General features: G+C 55.7%; 7 protein-coding genes across 7 annotated transcripts; 1 reads left to right on the forward strand and 6 right to left on the reverse strand.

Moving 5' to 3' along the window:
• Positions 1 to 131: 131 nt before the first annotated feature.
• Positions 132 to 1406, reverse strand: ATEG_00326 (Zn(II)2Cys6 transcription factor domain-containing protein; the record flags this gene model as incomplete). Its single annotated transcript, XM_001210412.1, has 1 exon — positions 132 to 1406. The coding sequence occupies one exon, from the start codon at positions 1404 to 1406 to the stop codon at positions 132 to 134; it is 1275 nt and encodes a 424-aa protein (XP_001210412.1).
• A 2119-nt stretch (positions 1407 to 3525) lies between these two features.
• Positions 3526 to 4845, reverse strand: psoB (hydrolase psoB; the record flags this gene model as incomplete). The annotated part of the gene is made up of 1 exon (XM_001210413.1): positions 3526 to 4845. One exon carries the CDS (start codon positions 4843 to 4845, stop codon positions 3526 to 3528), a length of 1320 nt encoding a protein of 439 aa, XP_001210413.1.
• Positions 4846 to 5305: 460 nt separating this feature from the next.
• Positions 5306 to 6618, reverse strand: ATEG_00328 (Zn(II)2Cys6 transcription factor domain-containing protein; the record flags this gene model as incomplete). Its single annotated transcript, XM_001210414.1, has 3 exons — positions 5306 to 5329; positions 5487 to 6319; positions 6375 to 6618. The coding sequence occupies 3 exons, from the start codon at positions 6616 to 6618 to the stop codon at positions 5306 to 5308; spliced, it is 1101 nt and encodes a 366-aa protein (XP_001210414.1).
• Positions 6619 to 7465: 847 nt separating this feature from the next.
• ATEG_00329 (EthD domain-containing protein) lies at positions 7466 to 8006 on the reverse strand (the record flags this gene model as incomplete). The annotated part of the gene is made up of 2 exons (XM_001210415.1): positions 7466 to 7798; positions 7851 to 8006. The coding sequence occupies 2 exons, from the start codon at positions 8004 to 8006 to the stop codon at positions 7466 to 7468; spliced, it is 489 nt and encodes a 162-aa protein (XP_001210415.1).
• A 523-nt stretch (positions 8007 to 8529) lies between these two features.
• Positions 8530 to 9078, reverse strand: ATEG_00330 (uncharacterized protein; the record flags this gene model as incomplete). Its single annotated transcript, XM_001210416.1, has 2 exons — positions 8530 to 8865; positions 8932 to 9078. 2 exons carry the CDS (start codon positions 9076 to 9078, stop codon positions 8530 to 8532), a joined length of 483 nt encoding a protein of 160 aa, XP_001210416.1.
• A 562-nt stretch (positions 9079 to 9640) lies between these two features.
• ATEG_00331 (uncharacterized protein) lies at positions 9641 to 11545 on the forward strand (the record flags this gene model as incomplete). The annotated part of the gene is made up of 6 exons (XM_001210417.1): positions 9641 to 9673; positions 9724 to 9753; positions 9806 to 9905; positions 9956 to 10002; positions 10050 to 10213; positions 10264 to 11545. 6 exons carry the CDS (start codon positions 9641 to 9643, stop codon positions 11543 to 11545), a joined length of 1656 nt encoding a protein of 551 aa, XP_001210417.1.
• Positions 11546 to 12252: 707 nt separating this feature from the next.
• ssdA (mRNA-binding translational repressor SSD1) lies at positions 12253 to 16134 on the reverse strand (the record flags this gene model as incomplete). Its single annotated transcript, XM_001210418.1, has 4 exons — positions 12253 to 12292; positions 12346 to 13349; positions 13399 to 13758; positions 13810 to 16134. 4 exons carry the CDS (start codon positions 16132 to 16134, stop codon positions 12253 to 12255), a joined length of 3729 nt encoding a protein of 1242 aa, XP_001210418.1.
• Positions 16135 to 18483: the final 2349 nt, after the last annotated feature.

The raw sequence follows: 18483 nt of genomic DNA on the forward strand, positions 1-18483 counted from the left end.
ACAAAAGCTCAAAGAAATGGGGGAAAGTCTAGGCAATGGTATTGACGGGTATCAATGTGCGATGCGGAAGGATCAGCAAAATCAGATGGCTTGGTTATGAAATTGAAGGAAAATTCGTTGTATCTAGTTCCTCACAGAATGTTCAGCTCAATCAAGGTGCTTCGTAGTTTCGTGATTCTTTTCATCAGACGGTCTTCTTCGGCGGAGACGGTCTCCAAAGCGCTAGACAGTAGGAGACCCCCGGTTGCGGATTCGGACAAGGTGACATCAGCGGAATTAGTTCCTTTCTCCGGCTGAACGGCTTTGATGATCTCGCCCATTCGAGTTAGGAGTTGACGCGCCAACTGCAGGATGAGGACGATTTGCAACGAGGACGAGTGTGGCAAGGAGAAGGAGCCGACTTGGACCGACGGCATATTGACGTAGTCTTCTCGGGCCGTGACCGAGGAACGATCCAGACATCCCTGCATATTGGCAAAGATTCGATCGTAGGTCTCGATGAGTCGAGTGTAACATGAGAGAACGAGGAGACATGAGCCTTGGTCAAGTGGCGGGCCAGACGGACTGCTTTCGGAGGTCCGTTCGGGAGTCCCCTCGGGGGTCTGCATGCGGGCGGTCTCGAGGTAGCGCGGATATCGTTTGTTGACGATCTCAATGAGCCGCTGGGACAGGTGAAAAGTCCGATCGATGGCGAAATCCTTGTTCTTCCAGCTGATCGGTTCGTCCAGAGATGCAGGAGGTCTGGGGACCGTCGCTTCGTGTGCGTACAGGTCGACGTTAAGCTCTGACAACTCGCGGATGGTCGCAAGAAGGCACACCGTATTCGGCGGGTCCACGGCGTCGCTTACTGGCGAGGTCCGAGACGGCGTGTTCATCGTTGCGACAGGGTGCTGGGACGCCATCATAGCCCATTCCTGATTGAATGCTTGCTGCCAATTTGCCGGGGGAGTCGTTTGAACGGGACCATTGGCGACGGCGGGCCACATCCAGTCCGCGGTGGTCGGAAGGTCCGCCTCAGTGTGACCCACATTGTAGGTCTCCATTTCCTGTGATGCTGGAGAGGGATAGCGGCCGGCCGGCAGAGCCCAGGGAGTACTGTCGGTGAATTGAGTCTGCAGCAAGTTGATGTCAATGTCAACGCCGGCGGAGGAGGGTTGGCTCATGTATGCACCAAATTGAGGTGTGTTTGGGTCGGTCGACTGGGTTGCTAGTTGCGCACACGCCAAAGGAACATCAGATATCGGCACGTTATGTCTCTTGAGTCGGTTGGAACGCAAGGACTGGCTCCAGCTGCAGGTGGCTTTGGCTTTGGCGCAGCGTACACACGGCCCACCCCCGGAGTGGATGCATCGCAGTTTTTGACCGTGACAGCGGTCGCAGGCATGGCGCTGGTTGGGTTTGGCCATGATGAGGTCGAGACATCAGCTGGGAGTGGAAGAGATGGAAGATCGAAGTGGGGGATGAATACAATAAAAGGAACGGGCCGATCAGGTGGATCACGTGGGTCAGCACGCCTACAGTCGGGGTAGTTTAATTCGGAGCTTACCAATCAATATTTTTAAGGGTTGGAATAAACATATGACACAAAGCGTCAGTTCAGTCGGTATGCCCAAGAAAAGGCACCTTCTTCGAAATGAGGTCACGTACTCCGATGTCAAAGACGAGGAGTTCAATATTCTCCGTCAGCTGGGATATCATGCTGAACAGAGCCGTTTCTTTGCTCATCTCCTTGACAGACGTAGCTGGATGCAAACGGTTGTTGCTCACCACCTCAACGTATCTCCCGCGGCATGCCATGTTGCAGGAATTGAAGAATGGCTACATGGTAGCTTCAATGTCTGTGTCCCGATAGCCATTGACACCTGGAATGGAAAGCGGGCTCTTCTTCGGTTTCCATTGCCATATCGTGTCGGTGAGGCCTTCAGGCCCGGAAATGGCGATGAGAAGATTCGGTGTGAAGCAGGAACCTACGCATGGCTCCAAGAGAATTGTGCAGGAGTGCCCATCCCGCGCTTGTACGGCTTTGCTTTGTCCTCGGGTGAAAGTGTATGAAGCTGTGTACACCGGCTCCAGTCGCATCCTACTAACTGACTCTAGTACACTCGGATAGAATATTTGCCGGTCTGGCCTCGCTTTTTCCAGCTGATGCGCCGTCGGATCTTATCGTGGCTAGGAAAACCAGTTCCTTCAAGTTACTGTCCCCGTCAGAATACCCGTCAGGTCGCCACTGATGAAGTGGTTGGTGCCGGCTACATTCTAGTGGAGTTCATTGAGAGCACACGAGGGGCCATGCTTTCCAATACATGGAGAGAAGGACAACAGAATACCAAGCTACGGACAAACCTTTTGCGTGATCTCAGCCGGATCTTTCTGAGTCTTTGTCGAGTTCCCTTACCAAGCATCGGCTCATTTATCATCGATAATAACGGGTTTCTGCGTCTGGCGAACCGACCACTGTCGGTTGAAATAGAACTTTTAGAGAACGAGAATATCCCAACTGACATTCCTCGCGAGTATACCTATTCAACTGTTGATTCATATGTGATCGACGTACTGGGTGCCCATGACAACCGTTTTCGGTATCAGCCTAATGCTGTGAATAATCTTGGAGACTGTGCTTACCAACTATCCGTATTGACTGCCATGCGAACAATCTTTCAGTCGGTTTTCACTCGGAGTTTCCGCAGAGGCCCGTTTGTATTTGTATTCACTGATCTCCATCAAAGCAACATATTCGTTGACTCCGACTGGCATATAACATGCCTCGTGGATCTGGAATGGGCCTGCACTCGACCGATTGAGATGGTGATGCCTCCATACTGGCTTACAGACAAGGGCGTGGACGAGCTGGTCCCAGCGGAATACGATGTTATTCGCCGGCAATTTATGGAGCTGCTAGCCGCCGAAGAGAAAGAACTAGGCTGTGCTGCATTGATCAAGAGTAATGACCGATCTGCGCTTCTGCGTCTTTCCGATGTGATGAACCGAACTTGGGAAACAGGGGCATTTTGGTATGCACTGGCCCTGTCGAGTCCTTCAGGATTGTTCACCATTTTCAGCAATCACATCAAACCCTTGTTTTGCAAGGACTACAATGAGGAGTTCGGGGTGGTCATGCCATTTTTCTTCGAAAAGGATGTGGGCAGAGTCGCAGGGCGCAAGTTAGCGGATAAAAAAGAGTACGATAGGAACCTACGAGACGCCTTTGAAGACTGCTCAGACTAAGCCCGCTATGTTCAACGAAGGCTACTCGTTTATTGTGGTCTTGTTGGATGAAGACTGGTCAGCCATCTAGGAAAACGCGCGCGAACGGTGCCTCGATATTGTCCTACAGACACTTTCAGTGAAACTTGCAAATACAATTTCCTGTGGTTCAGCTTACCTGGTGTGTGAGACTCTGAACAGGACTGATGTTTATGACGCACTCAATCTACGTGCACACAACGTGCTTTATCCAAGATGCGGTCTGGTAGACTAGTACCTCGATATATATATCTGCACACTGGAACAGGCAATACATCAAAATCAATACACTCTCCCAGTTGCATCCTTCACAACCAATCTCTCCCTCTGCACCCCAAACTTCCCATCCAAATACGCAAAAGTCCTCTGCATCGAATACCCAAATGCCCCAATCTTCGCCTGCAACCCGCCAAAAACCACATCGCTCGCCACCCACTCCTCCTTCATGTGCTCAGGCAAATGGCTCAAGCTCCGCAAGACCCTGCGCGTCGTCGTCTCGGGATCAAAATAAAAGCTCGACCCCGCGCCCGTCACCAGCACGGGACACTTGACCTCGTGCAGCCACTCGCCGCCGCCAGGTTTGGCGAGGGTGTAGTCCAGCATGCGGCGGATGACCTGGGCGTCGGAGGCGCGCCCCATCGCCCAGCGCATGTGGTTGAACTCCCAGCGCGTCTGGAACGTCCAGCCGGAGATGGCGCCGATGACGGTGTCGAAGACGCCGTCGGAGAGGTACCCGCCGCTGAAGAGCTTCCACAGCCACGCGGGCATGCGGCCCTGCGCGAACGACTCCATGGAGTAGAAGCCGTCGACGCTGATGCAGGCGGCGATGCGGTGGTCGAGCGCGCCGCGGAGCGCGTAGTACCCGCCCATGGAGGCGCCCGTGATGCCGATATGGTCCAGGTCGAGGTCGTACTCCGGGTGGGCGCGGGCAAACTCCTCGAGGTGGTCGAGGACGCGGCCGACGACGACCTCCCAGTCTGGGCGCATGGGCAGCCGGTCACGGCGAAGGACGATGCCCTGGCCGGGCCCGTCGAAGGTGAGCACGGCGTAGCCGAGGCTGGGGCCGACGGAGGCGTTGATGAAGTAGATTTCCTCCTGGGTGGAGTCGCCGCCGCCGGTGTTGATCAGGATCGGGGTCTTCTGGCCATGCGGGAGGCGCTTGTCCGCCGGCGGGAGGTAAAGGTAGCCGGGGAGCTTGACGTTGTTCTCGTAGGGGATGTCAAGGAAGTGCACGTCGCCGTCGAGGTACTTGACGCCGCGGCGGAAGTCGTCAATGGCGCGCTCGATTGTCGGCAGAACGCGTTTGTCGTGGCCGAGGGGGCCTTCGTTGAGCATGAACTGCGCGGCGCGCAGGTAGTTCGATGCACGTAGGTATGCCCGTCGCGCGGCGACGCGGTCACCCGTGCTTTCGGCCTCCTGGGCGATCTGCTCGACCTTGGTCCCGACCTCGACCCAGTTGCTGTACCAGCTTTCCGGGTCTTGGTCTTTGATTTTGCTCGCAGCGTCGAGAATTTCTGCGATCTCGCCGCCCTCAAAGGGGGTCATGGCGAGGAGCCGCAGGAACTCGAACTGGAAGAATGGGGACTTGAAGAATTGGAACATTGTGCTGACGAGCGAGACTGTTTGGGAGATTGAATCATGGTGGACTCCGTGTTGGATCTGGTTTATACACCGTTATGGACTCAGCGCCTCACTTTGGTATGCAGGTGCTCGGGGGTCGTTAGTTAGTGTCGGGGGTCGGCGTCGGCGATGGTTTGCAGGGGACCAGCCCCTCGGAGTAAGCACCCATGCCTGCAGAATGGCGCATTGTCGCCATACTGCCGGCCCGCGCGGCATATGCGCAGCAAGTTTCTAATCCGCAGGAAGCAGACTACGTAGGAAGGTACCTGGCGATAACGGACTGATGCAATACTACCGAGTCGACTTCACAAGATAGGGGTCATCACTAATCTATTATATGATGTTTACAGAATGTATCTACACGTCTAGCTTTTAAGCATAAGCATCATCATAACTCGTCATCGGGAAGTGAGCGCCCATTTGATTGCCTTGACCACCGCCATCACCTCCATGTGTCGTTTCTCAACTGCTTTCAGCGAAAGCTCAGCGACATCCATGCCGCTACTGTCTCGTAGCCGATCTAGCCCGTGCTCCTCCCCCATAAAGTACTCTTGCTTCTCGTATCGAAAAGGCGTATTCGCCGCCGACTGGTTTCGCGTGATAGTTTGAACCGCTCTATTTACCAGACCTAGTAACTGTTCGGCCAGTTGAATGGTCATCAAGGTGTGAACGCTGGGCGAGGTCTGGAGGGAGAATTCGCCGATGCGAAGAACGGGGAAACGGGGCAGACGTCCGTCCAAAGCGCGCTCGGGGAAGGGAGAAGGAGAGTCGGTGGACACAAAAGACGGCGGGTAATGGGAGGAAGAGGAAGAGGGGCGATAGCGGGGACTGGGCAGGAGTTTCTGTAGCGGTTCGAAAATCGCATAGTAGAGGTCCAGAAGACGCAAGTATAGCGAGAGGATCAAAAGCAAACTGCCTTGGTCCAACGGTTCGATGCCATTGCGAAGCCCGTTCCCGGGCGATGGGGACGAAACCAATTCCAGCGCCTCCAGAACCTCAGTCGTGAAGTTAAAGGTTCGGTCGATGGCGATAGTTCGATTCTGGTCTGTTGTGCCGTCTCCCTCCAGACCGGACGGGTGTTGCGATGTGCGGCGGATTCCAGACGCGGCAGGTGGGAATACGGCGGCATGCTGATAAATCTTGATGTTCAGATCGGAGATTTTGCGAATCCATTGCTCGTGTGGCGAGAGATGGCCGGCTTCAGTAACGGGAGGAGCGGCATGGTCTGGTGCACTGTGATCGGAGATGGATTGGTCGCTCAATGAGCTCCCGGAATTCATATACAACTCGTCGGGATTCAGCATGTGGAAGTTCATAGTTTCCGGCGCAGCCACCACGCCCGGATCGACGGATGATAGACTGTTCTCAAAGTCGTATCCTACCGGGTCTGCACCTTGAGAAGCCCACTCGGTCGTAGCCAGGTCCCAATGCAAGAGATCATCTAGGGACATGTTGTCTGGAGGGTCGTCAGTCACCAACCCCCGATGGCTACATGCAGAGGGGAAACGTACCGTTGAGCCCGATGTGGCTGCTGGCCCCCGACACGGACAACCTCGCATCACCATCTTTTGGCTGGCTCATCTTGCGCATCCGACGAGACGGACTGAAAACGCACGTCACCCCCGTCTTCTCGCAACGATCACAATTGCCGCCCCCCGTGCGCTTGCAACGGAGCTTTTGCGAATGGCATCGATCACAAGCGCGGCGCAATTGAATCAACTCGAAGGGAATCGGGTCAATCGGGGTGTTTGCCATGCTGATCAAGGGGCTGTTCATTCTGGCACTGCCCTTGGTGAAGTCATGCATGAAACGTGCAGAGAACCGGTAGTTAAGTAGTTGTAGTTCTCTTCTCGTAAGAAGCCGGAGGCCGCATGGTCTGGCTTCCTCGTGTCTACATGCACTCTTAAGACGCCGCTAGAGTGCCAAGTGAGGGAGCCTTCCAATCGCACATGGGCGTCGACCTCCTGAAGATTCCATTCGTCATGTAACGTGGACAGGAGCCATCTGCAGCGACAATCTTGTCGGAGAGATCTCCACCAACGGCGACACCACGAGAGGGAGGCGTCGCGATGCAGGTCAGCATAAGGGTCAGGATGTCGCTCCTTCAGAAGAGGGACCAGTAGTAGACCCAGCCCATGGCTGGCCTGATTGATTGTATTGTGCGGGAATTACGTGATCTCTCTCATCATCCTTCACGAAGGGCACCGCCTGTAAGCGAAGGAGTCAGCGCTAGACAAAGTACATCAGCCACCCGGCGGTCGCCTAATCATCCTGGGAGCTTTCATCAACTCTAAACAATAGAAAAGACAAGATAGAATCTGAATAAATAACTAAAGACGGTCTATAAATCTAAACAACGGATCACAACATCGCTGGCCATAGTCCTTTATGTATGTACGCAGTTCCGAACCGGCCACCAGCCTCCGACACGGCCATGTCCACCAAGTGTTAACCGAGGTACTCCGTGCTGTCGCCATCGGAGATTCCAATGAGGTATGGGTCATAGTGCAGAAAGGGAAATTGGTAGAAGCTACTGTAGCATTCATCGATTCGTATTCGTGCATGAATCTAGTTCCTTAGTACTACCCCTGCAGCAAGCACCTCATTTCTGGTTCACCTGCTCGCTGGAAAAATCCGCCAACACGCCAAAGCCGGGATAGGTGGGCACACCCTCGCTGTCGACATTCACCACTCGGCCGTCTTGGACGTACGTTTCCACCCAGCCCAGAGTCGCCACGATATCCTCCCCGCTCACGTAGGGTTCCTCTTCCTGCTGGAGCGCCTTGAACTCTGGGTCCTCCAAGACGGAGGTGAGTTCGTCGAGACTATGCAGGTAGAACTCGACCGTCACATCATGCTCGTCGATCTTCCAGCGCCCGCCGAGTTGGCGGTTCAGGTTCTGGACCGTGGTCCGGGCGGTCTCAGGACTGAAGAGCTATGTGTCCGTTAGAGGCTGAAGCCTTCGATCAGTTCAGCTCGTCACGTACCATTCCATATGCTTCGATTCCGTGTCGAGAATGGATCCGAGCCGCTCGGGCACAGTGTTCCTTGGTCGCCCATTGATGGAATTGCTCCTCGCTGAGGGAGGGGTGGCGATTGTGCGAGACGGCGATGCGTAGAAGGCGTTGTTTGACCGGGGACATGGTGCGTAATATGATGCTTTTGAACCAGAAATGGGAGTACTCGGATACTAATCGACCTGAATCACATTGTCTGTCCTTGGCCAATATAAACGACTACTCACTGTGTACGACTTACTCTATCCGCGCCTGAGGTCTCGTCAGGTCCGACAGAACAGTCGGCCGACGCCGATGCTGTTTCCCTCGGAGGTCGCGTCTGCAACGAAGCATCGGTGATCTCGGTCGGTGGTAGTGTATCCCCTAACCGGCGCCAAGGCGTGAACGATTCGGTTGAAATCAGGCTTCATTGACTGCATTTGGCGTAGTTGAGATCTTAGTCCCGGATCGACTGTTGACGTGAGTAATATGGATTCCTCAGGATCCAGCCGGGAGCCTAGCCGGTGCCATGTTCAGCACCGACCATCACTACGGAGTATGAACTAGCGGCCTAGCCTGCTTAGCGGCAATAGAACTTCCTCTAGAACAGCCTCGACTTGTTGCTGTGAACCAACTACCCCGAAATAAATGAGCGAATACGTAAATCAAATCAAGCGAGCGCCTTCTCCAACTCTCCCCCACTACCGACAAACTCCCCAAACCCAGGCCGGTACTCCGATCCCTCATCAGTAACATTCACCACCTTGCCCTCCTCCACATACGCTTCCACCCACCCCAGACTGGCCACGACATGCCGCCGGCTGAGATACGGCTCCTCCAGATGGTAGAAGCTAGCGAACTCCGGATCCGCAGCAATGTTGCGCAGCGTCTGCAGATCCCGAATGTACAGCTCGACCGTCAGATCATGCTGGTCGATAGTCCAGTCGGCGCCGAGAGAACGCCGAAAGGCGTCGAGGGCATCGCGAGCGGCTTGCGTGCTGTAGACCTGTCCACGCCATGAGATAACTACTCTGGAGTACTTTGACTTGCAGATCGGGGAGATGGCGCCTACCTGGTAATATTGCAGGGTGCCGTGTTTGGCGTGCAGGGTTGCGGCTTGCTTAGCGTGCAGAGCGGTGCCGAAATAGTGGCAGGATTCCTCGGTGCAGGAGTCCTTGCGGTAGTGCGCTAGGCTGAGACGGAGGAGGCGCTGGGTCATGTTGCAGGTTGGTTTGGCTGTCCTCTCATGTTGACTACCCCATCTTGAGTAGTGTTTTTGTACTATTCGACAGCTGATCGGGTCCGGACCGATAGCCGATGCGCTAAAAGCCACTAACGGCCGCTAACCGGCGCTAAACAGCCCTAAAAGACGCTAAAAGTCACTAAACAGGACTAATGCAGGTGCGCCGACTTAATTAAGGTTGGCGCATTCGGCGATTCGGCGCTCTTTGTCAGCGCCGAATCTATGTACAATCAAAGCATCACTTTCGGTGCTCGCCATCGACTTCGCTGTCCTTCCTTTTCGCCAGCTGATTCAATCATGACTCTGTGTGGAATTCGCTTCTCCCGAAGCTTAGAAATCAACTTTCTGGACTGACCCTTTTTCTTGTCCGCGTTTCCTTCGCTGCATCGTCGTTTGCTGTGCCAGCACCACAAGCGCATTCACCATGGCGAGCAGCAATACTTCGACGGACGCCAGTCTCAAGGACCTCACCGAAAAGCCAGTCGAGGAAACGCCTCCTGCGGACAGTGGCGATGATGATGCAGAGCAATTGAGCCCGATGAAGGCGTGGTTGCTCGTGTCGTCGCTTTGTGTATGTGCACTGATCCGAAGTATGGAAGTATACACGCTGACAGCATCTAGCTCTCTACCTTCATCGCCGCCTTGGAGCAGGTAAGGTGGCCCAAATTGCCAATGGCAGACTAAGTCTGACGGAATACCTAAGACCATCATCTCGACGGCTGCCGAGTCCATCTCGCGCTCTCTCCACACCACCGAACTGGAATTCACCTGGATTGGAACTGCCTATCTTCTCCCTGCTGCCGGTATAGCCCCCCCAAACACTCCATACCACTGCTTTGTTGACAAAATCCAGCTTCGACGCCACCATGGGGTAAACTCAGTGACATCTTCGGCCGCAAGGTAAGCTGATAGACTCCTTCCTCGCGACACAAAGCTAACCTTCGCAGCCCGTCCTCATGATCAGCATCGTCGTCTTCTTCATCGGATCTCTGATCGGCGCGCTCGCCATAAACATCGACATGCTCATCGCAGGGCGCGTCATCCAAGGCACCGGCGGCGGCGGCATCCTGGGCCTCTCTGCGACTGTCATCGGCGACGTCTTCAGCCCTCGGTACGCTCGTCCCCGTCTCCAGTTCTCCAGACGCATCCTGACCATCGCAGTGAACGAAGCAAATACTACGGTGTGCTCGGCGTGACCTGGGGCGTCGCCTGCGGGCTCGGTCCCATCGTTGGCGGTGCATTCTGCCAGTACGTAAGTTGGCGCTGGTGCTTCTGGATCAACCGTACGTCCTTACCCCAATCTTCCCCCAACCCGCTCAACCTAACAACCTCAGTCCCCGTCGCCGGCGTGGCAGGCGCCCTCGTCCTCCTCTTCCTGGAAGTGCACACGCCGCGCACGCCCATCATCGAAGGCCTTCTGGCCATGGACTGGCTCGGCACGATCACCATCGTCGGCGCAACGGTCATGTTCCTGCTCGGCCTCGGCTACGGCGGCATCGCCTACCCCTGGAACTCCGCGACCGTCGTCTGCCTGATCGTCTTCGGCATCGGTGACAATCGTCGTCTACGCCCTGATCGAATGGAAGGTCGCCAAGTACTCGATCACGCCGCTGCGCCTGTTCAAATCCCCCCTCCAATTTCGCCACCTTCGGCATCCGCCTACATCCACGGCCTTCGCCTACATCGGCCGACCCTCTACTACCCTCCCGCTGTACTTTCCAGATCGTGCTCGGCGCCTCCCCGATCCCTGTCCGGCGTCTACCTCCTCCCCGTCGCCGTCACGCTGTGCGTCGCCTCCACCGCCACCGGCCTCTACATCAGCCACTCCGGCCGCTACCGCCCGCCCATCTACTTCGGCCTCGTCATGATGATCCTCGGTCATGGCCTGTACATCAACCTCCAGCCCTACGCCAGCTGGGCCCGCATCATCATCTTCCAGATCATCGCCGGCCTGGGCCTGGGCCCGCTCTTCCAGGCGCCCATCATCGCCATCTTCTCCCTCACCAAGCCCGCCGACACCGCCAGCGCCGCCGCGACGGTGTTCTTCGCTCGTGATATCGCTACCGCCATGTCCATCGTCTTTGGCGGCGTGATCTTCCAGAACCGTATCCGCGCGTTTAAGAGCGACATCGAGGGCGTTGTGTCTCCCGAGTTGACGGAGCTGATCACGTCCGGCGGTGCCACGACTGCGTCCGACCAGATTCGCGCGTTGCCCGCGGCCGCCCGGAGTCTCGTCAGGGATCGCTACAACACGGCGCTGCGGAGTGAGTGGATCTTTTACACCGCGCTCTCCGGGGCGGCGTTGCTGCTGAGCGTGTTCATTAGCAAACAGGTCCTCTCGCGGGACCACAAAATGAACAAGACGGGTCTCGATGTGCAGGAGGCGAGTCGTCTGGAAGAGCTGGAGAAGGAGAAGAAGGCAGCGGCGACTGATGCAGTATAGTGCAGTGGATTGGGATGAAGGTTCTTTGGGGTCGTGATTTCTTTGCCGTTGAAAAGAATGGTCTGGTCCAGGGTAAGATCAGACTTGGAGACATAGATTTGGTTTCATTTCCAGTGGTCACCACGCAAGACTCGAATGCTTTACATAATACGATATTAATTGGCAAGGTACAAAGGGTATCGTGTCTGTACTTATTGTGCTTGCAGAGGTTAGCAAATTTGTACATAAGAAGTACCCTCGGCTTTCCATCCATACTTCAGCCAAAGACGACTCTTCATGAACAGATACTAAGCTATGCAACATCTAAGACAATAGACAAGTTTTCCTAGGAATCCAATCCTGCCCTCCTACATTGGATTATCCTTCCCACTGTCGGCACAAAGCTATGTTGGGTTCGAATCACCACTTGAGACTGTCCGCAAGACTTTTCTTCCCCATGAGTGCGCACTGCAGCTGATATTTGAATAACAGGAACCAAGTCCGTGGCCCGCGGCATATAGCGAAATAAGAACAGTGAATCAACACGCTAGAACTAGTCCGATTAAATCAATATTATCCGAGGAGACCGGAACACAGCGTCGCAGACGACCTCGGTGATAGCCAATGTATACCATTATACGACCACTCTAATGATCTGCCCAAGGGGGCCCAAAATCGATATCGTCACCAGTCGAAGCACCACGAAACATCTTGGCCAGTTCAACCCTTCACAGGGCATACGGGTTCACGGAGCGAATAGTCAGGCATCTGTGCAGGAGTTAGTGAACAGTGACGAACAAAAGGGTACCAGGAACACGTACGGCGGACTCTTCGACAAGTCCGTCTTCAAAATGATGGGGACGCGGGTCATCTCTGTGACATCTTGGATATACTCTCCATCCTCTTCACGGAGCTGGAAGAGTCGAAGGTACTTCTCCTTGTTGGTCAACTTGGCCTCCGGGGCGTCGCCGGTGCTCGTGGCAATCTTGGGGTCGGAGCGCGTCCGATGCGGGCCCTGCTGGAGATGCCCGTTGCGGGTCGGAGATGGAGGCATGCTCTGGGTCGATCGATCGGCGGAAGAGTTCAGTGACACGCCGGCCGCCATCTCAGTGACCTCCGAAACATCGTCGTCATCATCAAAGAGAGCATCCACATCGTCCGCGGACATGGTGCCGGTCTCGGTCTGCTTACGCATGGCCTCCTCGCGTTCGCGCGCACGCTCCTTCGCAGCTTCGGCTTCACGCGCCGCAGCGGCGGCCTGAGCCGCACGGGAGTTGGCGGGCTTGGGTCGCTCGTCTTCGGGGATATAGGCTGACGATGGCACCCCCTTCTCCCAGTAGAGCTCGAGAACACGGGTGTCCTTGCGGTATTCGGCTTTCTTCAAGGGCAGCTGATCGCAATGGACACGCTTCTCAAAGCCGTACTCGGGGATGAGCACATCGAACGCAGACTCGTAGACGCACAACACGATACCCTCGCTGATGAGGTCTCCGCCAATCTCCTGTCTCTTCTTATCCATGTTGCGGCAGGCCTCGATATGTACACTCTGCTCCTGCGCGTTGTGGGCGGAATCTTTCTTGTTGTTACACAAATCGGCGGTCTTGTTCAGAGACTCGAGGTCGTCCGTGAACTCGAGGGTGCCATCAGACAGAGCACACTCCAGCTGACGGTGAACAATGATGTCGGTGTAGCGACGGGAAGGGTTGGTGAAATGGGTGTATACCGGAAGGTTCAGGGTGTAGTGTTGGCGCTGGTCCTCCGGCACGCTGCCGGCGACGAAATACTTGGCGCGCTGCATCGCCTTCACCAGGAGCGTTTCCATGCCCTAGATACCGTTAATGCGGCGACAAAGCCACAGGGAGGGGCAGGCTTACCTTGCGGAGATCATCGTCCTGAACCTGACAAAGGCTGCTCTGCAGAGTGCCACTGCTCGTGGCATCCAAGCCAAAGCCAAGCCGGTTCATCCGGTCAATGAAGGCGTTGAGCCGGCGGGGGTTGGGAGACGGCTGACGGCGGAGGAAAGCCTTGTCCGGCAAAGCAGCCACAATCTTGCGAGCGACGAAGAAGTTGGCTTTGTGGCTCAGCTCCTCCACAAGCTCGCGCACGGGGGCTGCGTTGAAGATGTTGTCCTCGACCGGCACATTCTCATCATCCATCTGATACAGGAGGCGGAGAGGCGGCAGGTTGGAGGCACGGTTTCCAAATCGCGCCTCGCGGAATTTGGACGTCACAGTCTAGTTCGAGTTAGTCAGAGGTAGGTCGATGGTGAAAACAGGACTGCTTACCGCAAGGGAACGGATCGTATCGGCAGTGATGCCTGGGACAGCAACGTTCGAGCCACCCTGAATCACAGCGTCAACCTCATCATAGCTGAGTCTTCCCGAGCTCTTGATAACGCTCTTGCCGATCCAGACATCGTCGTCCACGGCACCCGTTTCCGGGTTAGCCTTGAACACAACACTGACAGTCAAACGGTCTTCATCGGGAAGGAGAGCGCAAAGTTCAGTGGAGACGCGGGGGGGTAGCATGTTGACCAAGCGGTCGGTCAAATAGACTGCCGTGCCGCGCTTCTTCGCCTCCCGATCGACGAGCGAATTGGCCTTGACAAAGTGGGCAATATCGGTGACGTGAATGCCAATTTCAACCTTACCGTCGGGCAGAGTCTTGAAGTGGTAGGCGTTGTCCAGCTCCTTGGAGCCGCTAGGGCTGATGGTGAAGGTGGTCTCTTGACGGAAGTCCCGACGAGTGGCCAGAAGAGCCTCGCCCTGGCTGGCGACGGACCAATCTTCGAAGCCGATGCTCTTAAGCACGGCCTCGGAGAACTCGTCGGAGCCGAAGTTGTTGTCGCGAAGCAGGGCGTCGGTTTCCACCTTCAGATCACCCATCTCACCCAATTGCTCGACCAGAGTTCCGAACGGATGCAGCGAGGTAATGGGCCAGCGCTTAATGCAGGCCACGAAGATGCGGTTGGCGTAGTCCTGATGCTTCTCAACAAAATCCCGGGGCGCCTGCTCGGTGGGGATGGCAATCAGGGGAACGCGCTTGTCGGTGGGCTTAAACCACACGATCTTGGGCTTCTCCTGATGACGATCCTGCTGGGAACGGCCATGGGCGCCATCTCTGGCGAGCCGCTCGGCTTCCTGCTTCTCCTTGGTCGCCTGGCTACTGGGACGAAGGAGCCCGAGAGTGCCGGAGAACATCTGGCCGGCAATGCGTTCAATCACGGCCACGATGTGACCGGCATATAGAGGCTTCTGCTCATCGCTGATCTCATCTTCCTCCACGAGCAGAAGGCTCTGGCCTTCCACCTCCACATCATCGTTCTTCTTCTGGGTCGGTCGCTGGCGAAGACTGCCGCGACGACGGATGCTGCCATCCGGACCGACTTCCTGGCGGTCTCCATTCGAACCGGATTCAGACCGGCCAAGCTTCTCGGTGCCGGCCGTGCTGCCACTCCGGGCATCGGTGATGTCCTTCCGCTTCTTCTTCTCTTCCTTTTCTTTCTTCTGGGACCACACCTCGTCCACATCAAGCAATTCGACGGCGACGTAATCGCCCTCGAGGGCACGGTTGCGGTCCTTACTACCGCAGATGAAAATGTCGGCATCGAGGTCGGGGGTGGTGACGTAGGCGTCGGAGCGGTTCTTCTTGTTGACCCGGAGAATACCGGCGACTAGTTGGCCGTTGCTCAAGAGCGCGGGGAGGTTAGCCTGGGGCAGGTAGGGGGTGAAAAGCGTCTTCCGCTGTTGCTGCTGCTGCTGCTGTTGCTGAGCAGACAGCTGCGGGGGCGCGTGCTGACTGGCCTGAAGACCGAGACCTTGTCCATTCAACTGTCCATTCTGCTGCAAAGCCTGGAGCTGGGCCAACTGGAGAGGGTTCAACTGCTGACCGCCGCCGAACATTTGCGGGGGGGCCATCATCACCTGACCCTGAGGAAGCTGGATGAGTTGAGGCTGTCCGGGGTACTGGAATTGGCCAATGGAGCCAATGGATTGGTTCATAGAGGCGCGGGAACGATGACCAGGCTGGAAGCCACCGCCCTGACCGAAACCCTTTTGCTGATCCTGGCCCTGACCCTGGTTGTTGGGTTGACGCCAGTTGCTGTCAAAGTTGCGGGAAGAGGTTCGGGTGTGTCCCGGCTGGCTACCACGGCGGTGGTTCTCAGATCCATCGTTGGACTGGGGGAATTGAAAGCCACCGGCCCCGCGACCCGATAAGGATCCTCGGTTGCCGCCTACGGCCATGGACTGGCTGCGGCCATGACCACCGGCGCGAATGTTGCCGGCGCGCTGGAATCCCAGCGGGGGAACCTGAGGGGTAGGAGTAGAAGGCTTCTCCTCGGAACCTGCGGCGCTGTCGGACGACTCGCCACCCGCACCGGGAGCGGGAAACTGGAAACCGGACGCGGTTCTCTTCTGCTGGGCCAATTCGGCGGCCTTCTTGGCTTCGGGAAGGGCGAGAGAGTGACGGCGTTGGTGACCACCGCCGGGTGGACCGCCCCGGCCACGACCGTGGCCTCCGTTGTCATGCTTGGGCTGATGTCCCTGCTGTTGCTGGTTATAATCGGTATAGCCGGAAGCACCGGAGGAGGGAGCCGGAGGAGGACCCATTCCGATGCCTGGAAGCGCCGACTGGTTGCGTCGGTGCGAGTGTTGGGGTACGCCCAGCTGCTGTTGCCCCCATCTGGAAAACTGGAAAGACGTTTAGTTGCGGAGGAGAACCCCGCCAGAACGGAAGGCACCGCCTTGCATGGAGAGCGGAGAAGGCCCGAAACCTGGCCCACTGCTGTGGTTGTAACAGACCCATGTTCACGTATTGTTGGTGTGTGACGACGATCTGCTGTTGTTGCTGCTGGAGCAGCTCGATCTGTTGCTGAAATTGCCAGTTGTTCCACTGGAAAGAAAAATGGTCAGTCTCTGCAGCCCGGTTGACGGTATGGGGGTAGTTGGGGAGTTGTCACGTACTCATGAGGGGCGTCAGCTCGGAAGGACTTCTCCGGTGAGCGATATGAAGCTTGCGGCCGCCGGGAGGGCCGGATTGACCTTGTTGATCCATCTTCCGGTTGAAATGAGCGGATTATCTCTGTATGACTCTACAAGGAAAGGCACGGGGCGAGAAAGCACAGAGAACGTCGATGACGGGGTGGCCACTCAGGAGGAGAGGGCGATGCTGCGACGTGGACCGACCGCGAGGAAGACGAGGACAACGACCGGAGAGGGCGAGATTGGCACCGGAGGATGGTCAGGGTACTGAAATACGAGCGACGATAGGTTAGTTGAGGTTTGCCCAAGACGATCCGGAGGGACGAACGGAGACGAAGTGGGGTGGAGATCGACACGGGGGAGGAAAAGGAGAGATGGAGAGAATGGGAGAGAGGATAGGGAGCGGTAGACGGACAGAATAGGAGAAGGAGAGAAGAGTGAGGAAGGAGAAGAAGATGAAGACGAAGAGGATGGTGAAGAGGGAGAAGAGAAAATTGGGGGAGGAGACATGATGGTGATGACGGAGAGGGCGATTACCCCATACGGGTGACATCAACGAACGGGAAGGGAAGGAGGGGGGAAAAGATGAAGGACGCAATTAAAGTGCCGGGAAGGGGGGAAAGGGAAGAAGTAGCTTAAGTTCGTACTTACTCCAAGTCAAGTCAAATCAAATCAAATCAATCAATCAATCAATCAATCAAGCAGTGAATAATGATCGACCGACAGCGAGGAATGCTGCGGTGGGAGGATATTTGTGTGCGTGTGCGTGGGAAGAAAGGGGGACAACGCTGGATGGATGGAATGACGTCTGGGAGGAGATTTCCTCAGCTTTCTGTTTTGGGGGGCGGTTCTTTTCGATCTTTCTCTTTTCCCCTTTTCGCTCGGTATGGGAGGGGAAAGACAGGGAATCCCGCCGACACTGCGGGATTGCACCGGCTGAGCTGATCTGAAAGGGAGAGACGGAAAGAGAGAGTGTGCGAAAGCGAAGAGAAGAGAGGGACGAGAATGGATGAAAGGATAGGAGGGTGATGAGAGGATGAGGGGAGGCGGATGGAGGGGAAGAAGAGAGAGAAGAAAAGAAGAGAGAGAGAGAGAGAGCGTCAAGAGAAAGGAAGAGAAGGAGAAGTCAGCGGATGGCGGTCGATCCCATCCAAGCGACCAAAACCACTCACTAAACTGCTTCCTAACGAACTAAAGCTTCTCCCAAGTGGGGGGGCACCTTTGCTTTCTGCGTCCGTGGATAGTTCGCCCACGGTCTTTTTCTCCGGGGGGGGGGGGACCGGTTTTCTTTCTTCTTGGTTTGTCTGCTTTTCTCTTGTTTCCTATTGTTGGATTTCTTTTTTGCCCCCCCTTTGTTGATTGTTAAAGGGTAAGGAGGGAACGGATAGTGAGCAGAACCATCCAGAGGAGTCCGAAAAGGGGGAAGACGAGGTTTCAGGATTGGTGGTGAGTTGGCGTCTTGTATGGAGGGCCCCCTCGTGGAGAGTGACCAGAATGGGCAATGGGGGAATGAATAAAAGTGAAACGAAAAGAAAGACACGGAGTGATGGCATTATGATCTTGAACTAATTAGGCGTTGTACATCAGTCTAAGCTGCTAGAAGGAGCTCCATCGCAGTACATCCTGGTGCATACTATCTCACACCTATCCCAGGTACCTCCAATGTACGGAGTACATACCTCAATGCCTATGTCTCCCAGGTACCTCTCTTAATCTCTATTCTCCAGACATCCAGACGTAAGAATGCCATCAAGGCCTGTCACAAAGCTACTCCAGAGAACCACATCCTCCCGGCTCACTAGTGAAAGCTACCAAACTTGGGGAAGATCAGGGTCTGGTTCTGATATCTTGGTTTCCGGTTGTGTCATCGTCCGTCCGTCCGTCCGTCATGTCATGCCCCAGCATTCCACCTCTCTTGTCATTTACCTTCAATTGACACCAGTATACAATTGACAGGCCGTCCAAATCCTGAGATAT

This window comes from Aspergillus terreus, genomic scaffold, assembly GCF_000149615.1.
Source record: "Aspergillus terreus NIH2624 scaffold_1 genomic scaffold, whole genome shotgun sequence".
Classification (NCBI taxonomy): Eukaryota; Fungi; Ascomycota; class Eurotiomycetes; order Eurotiales; family Aspergillaceae; genus Aspergillus; species Aspergillus terreus.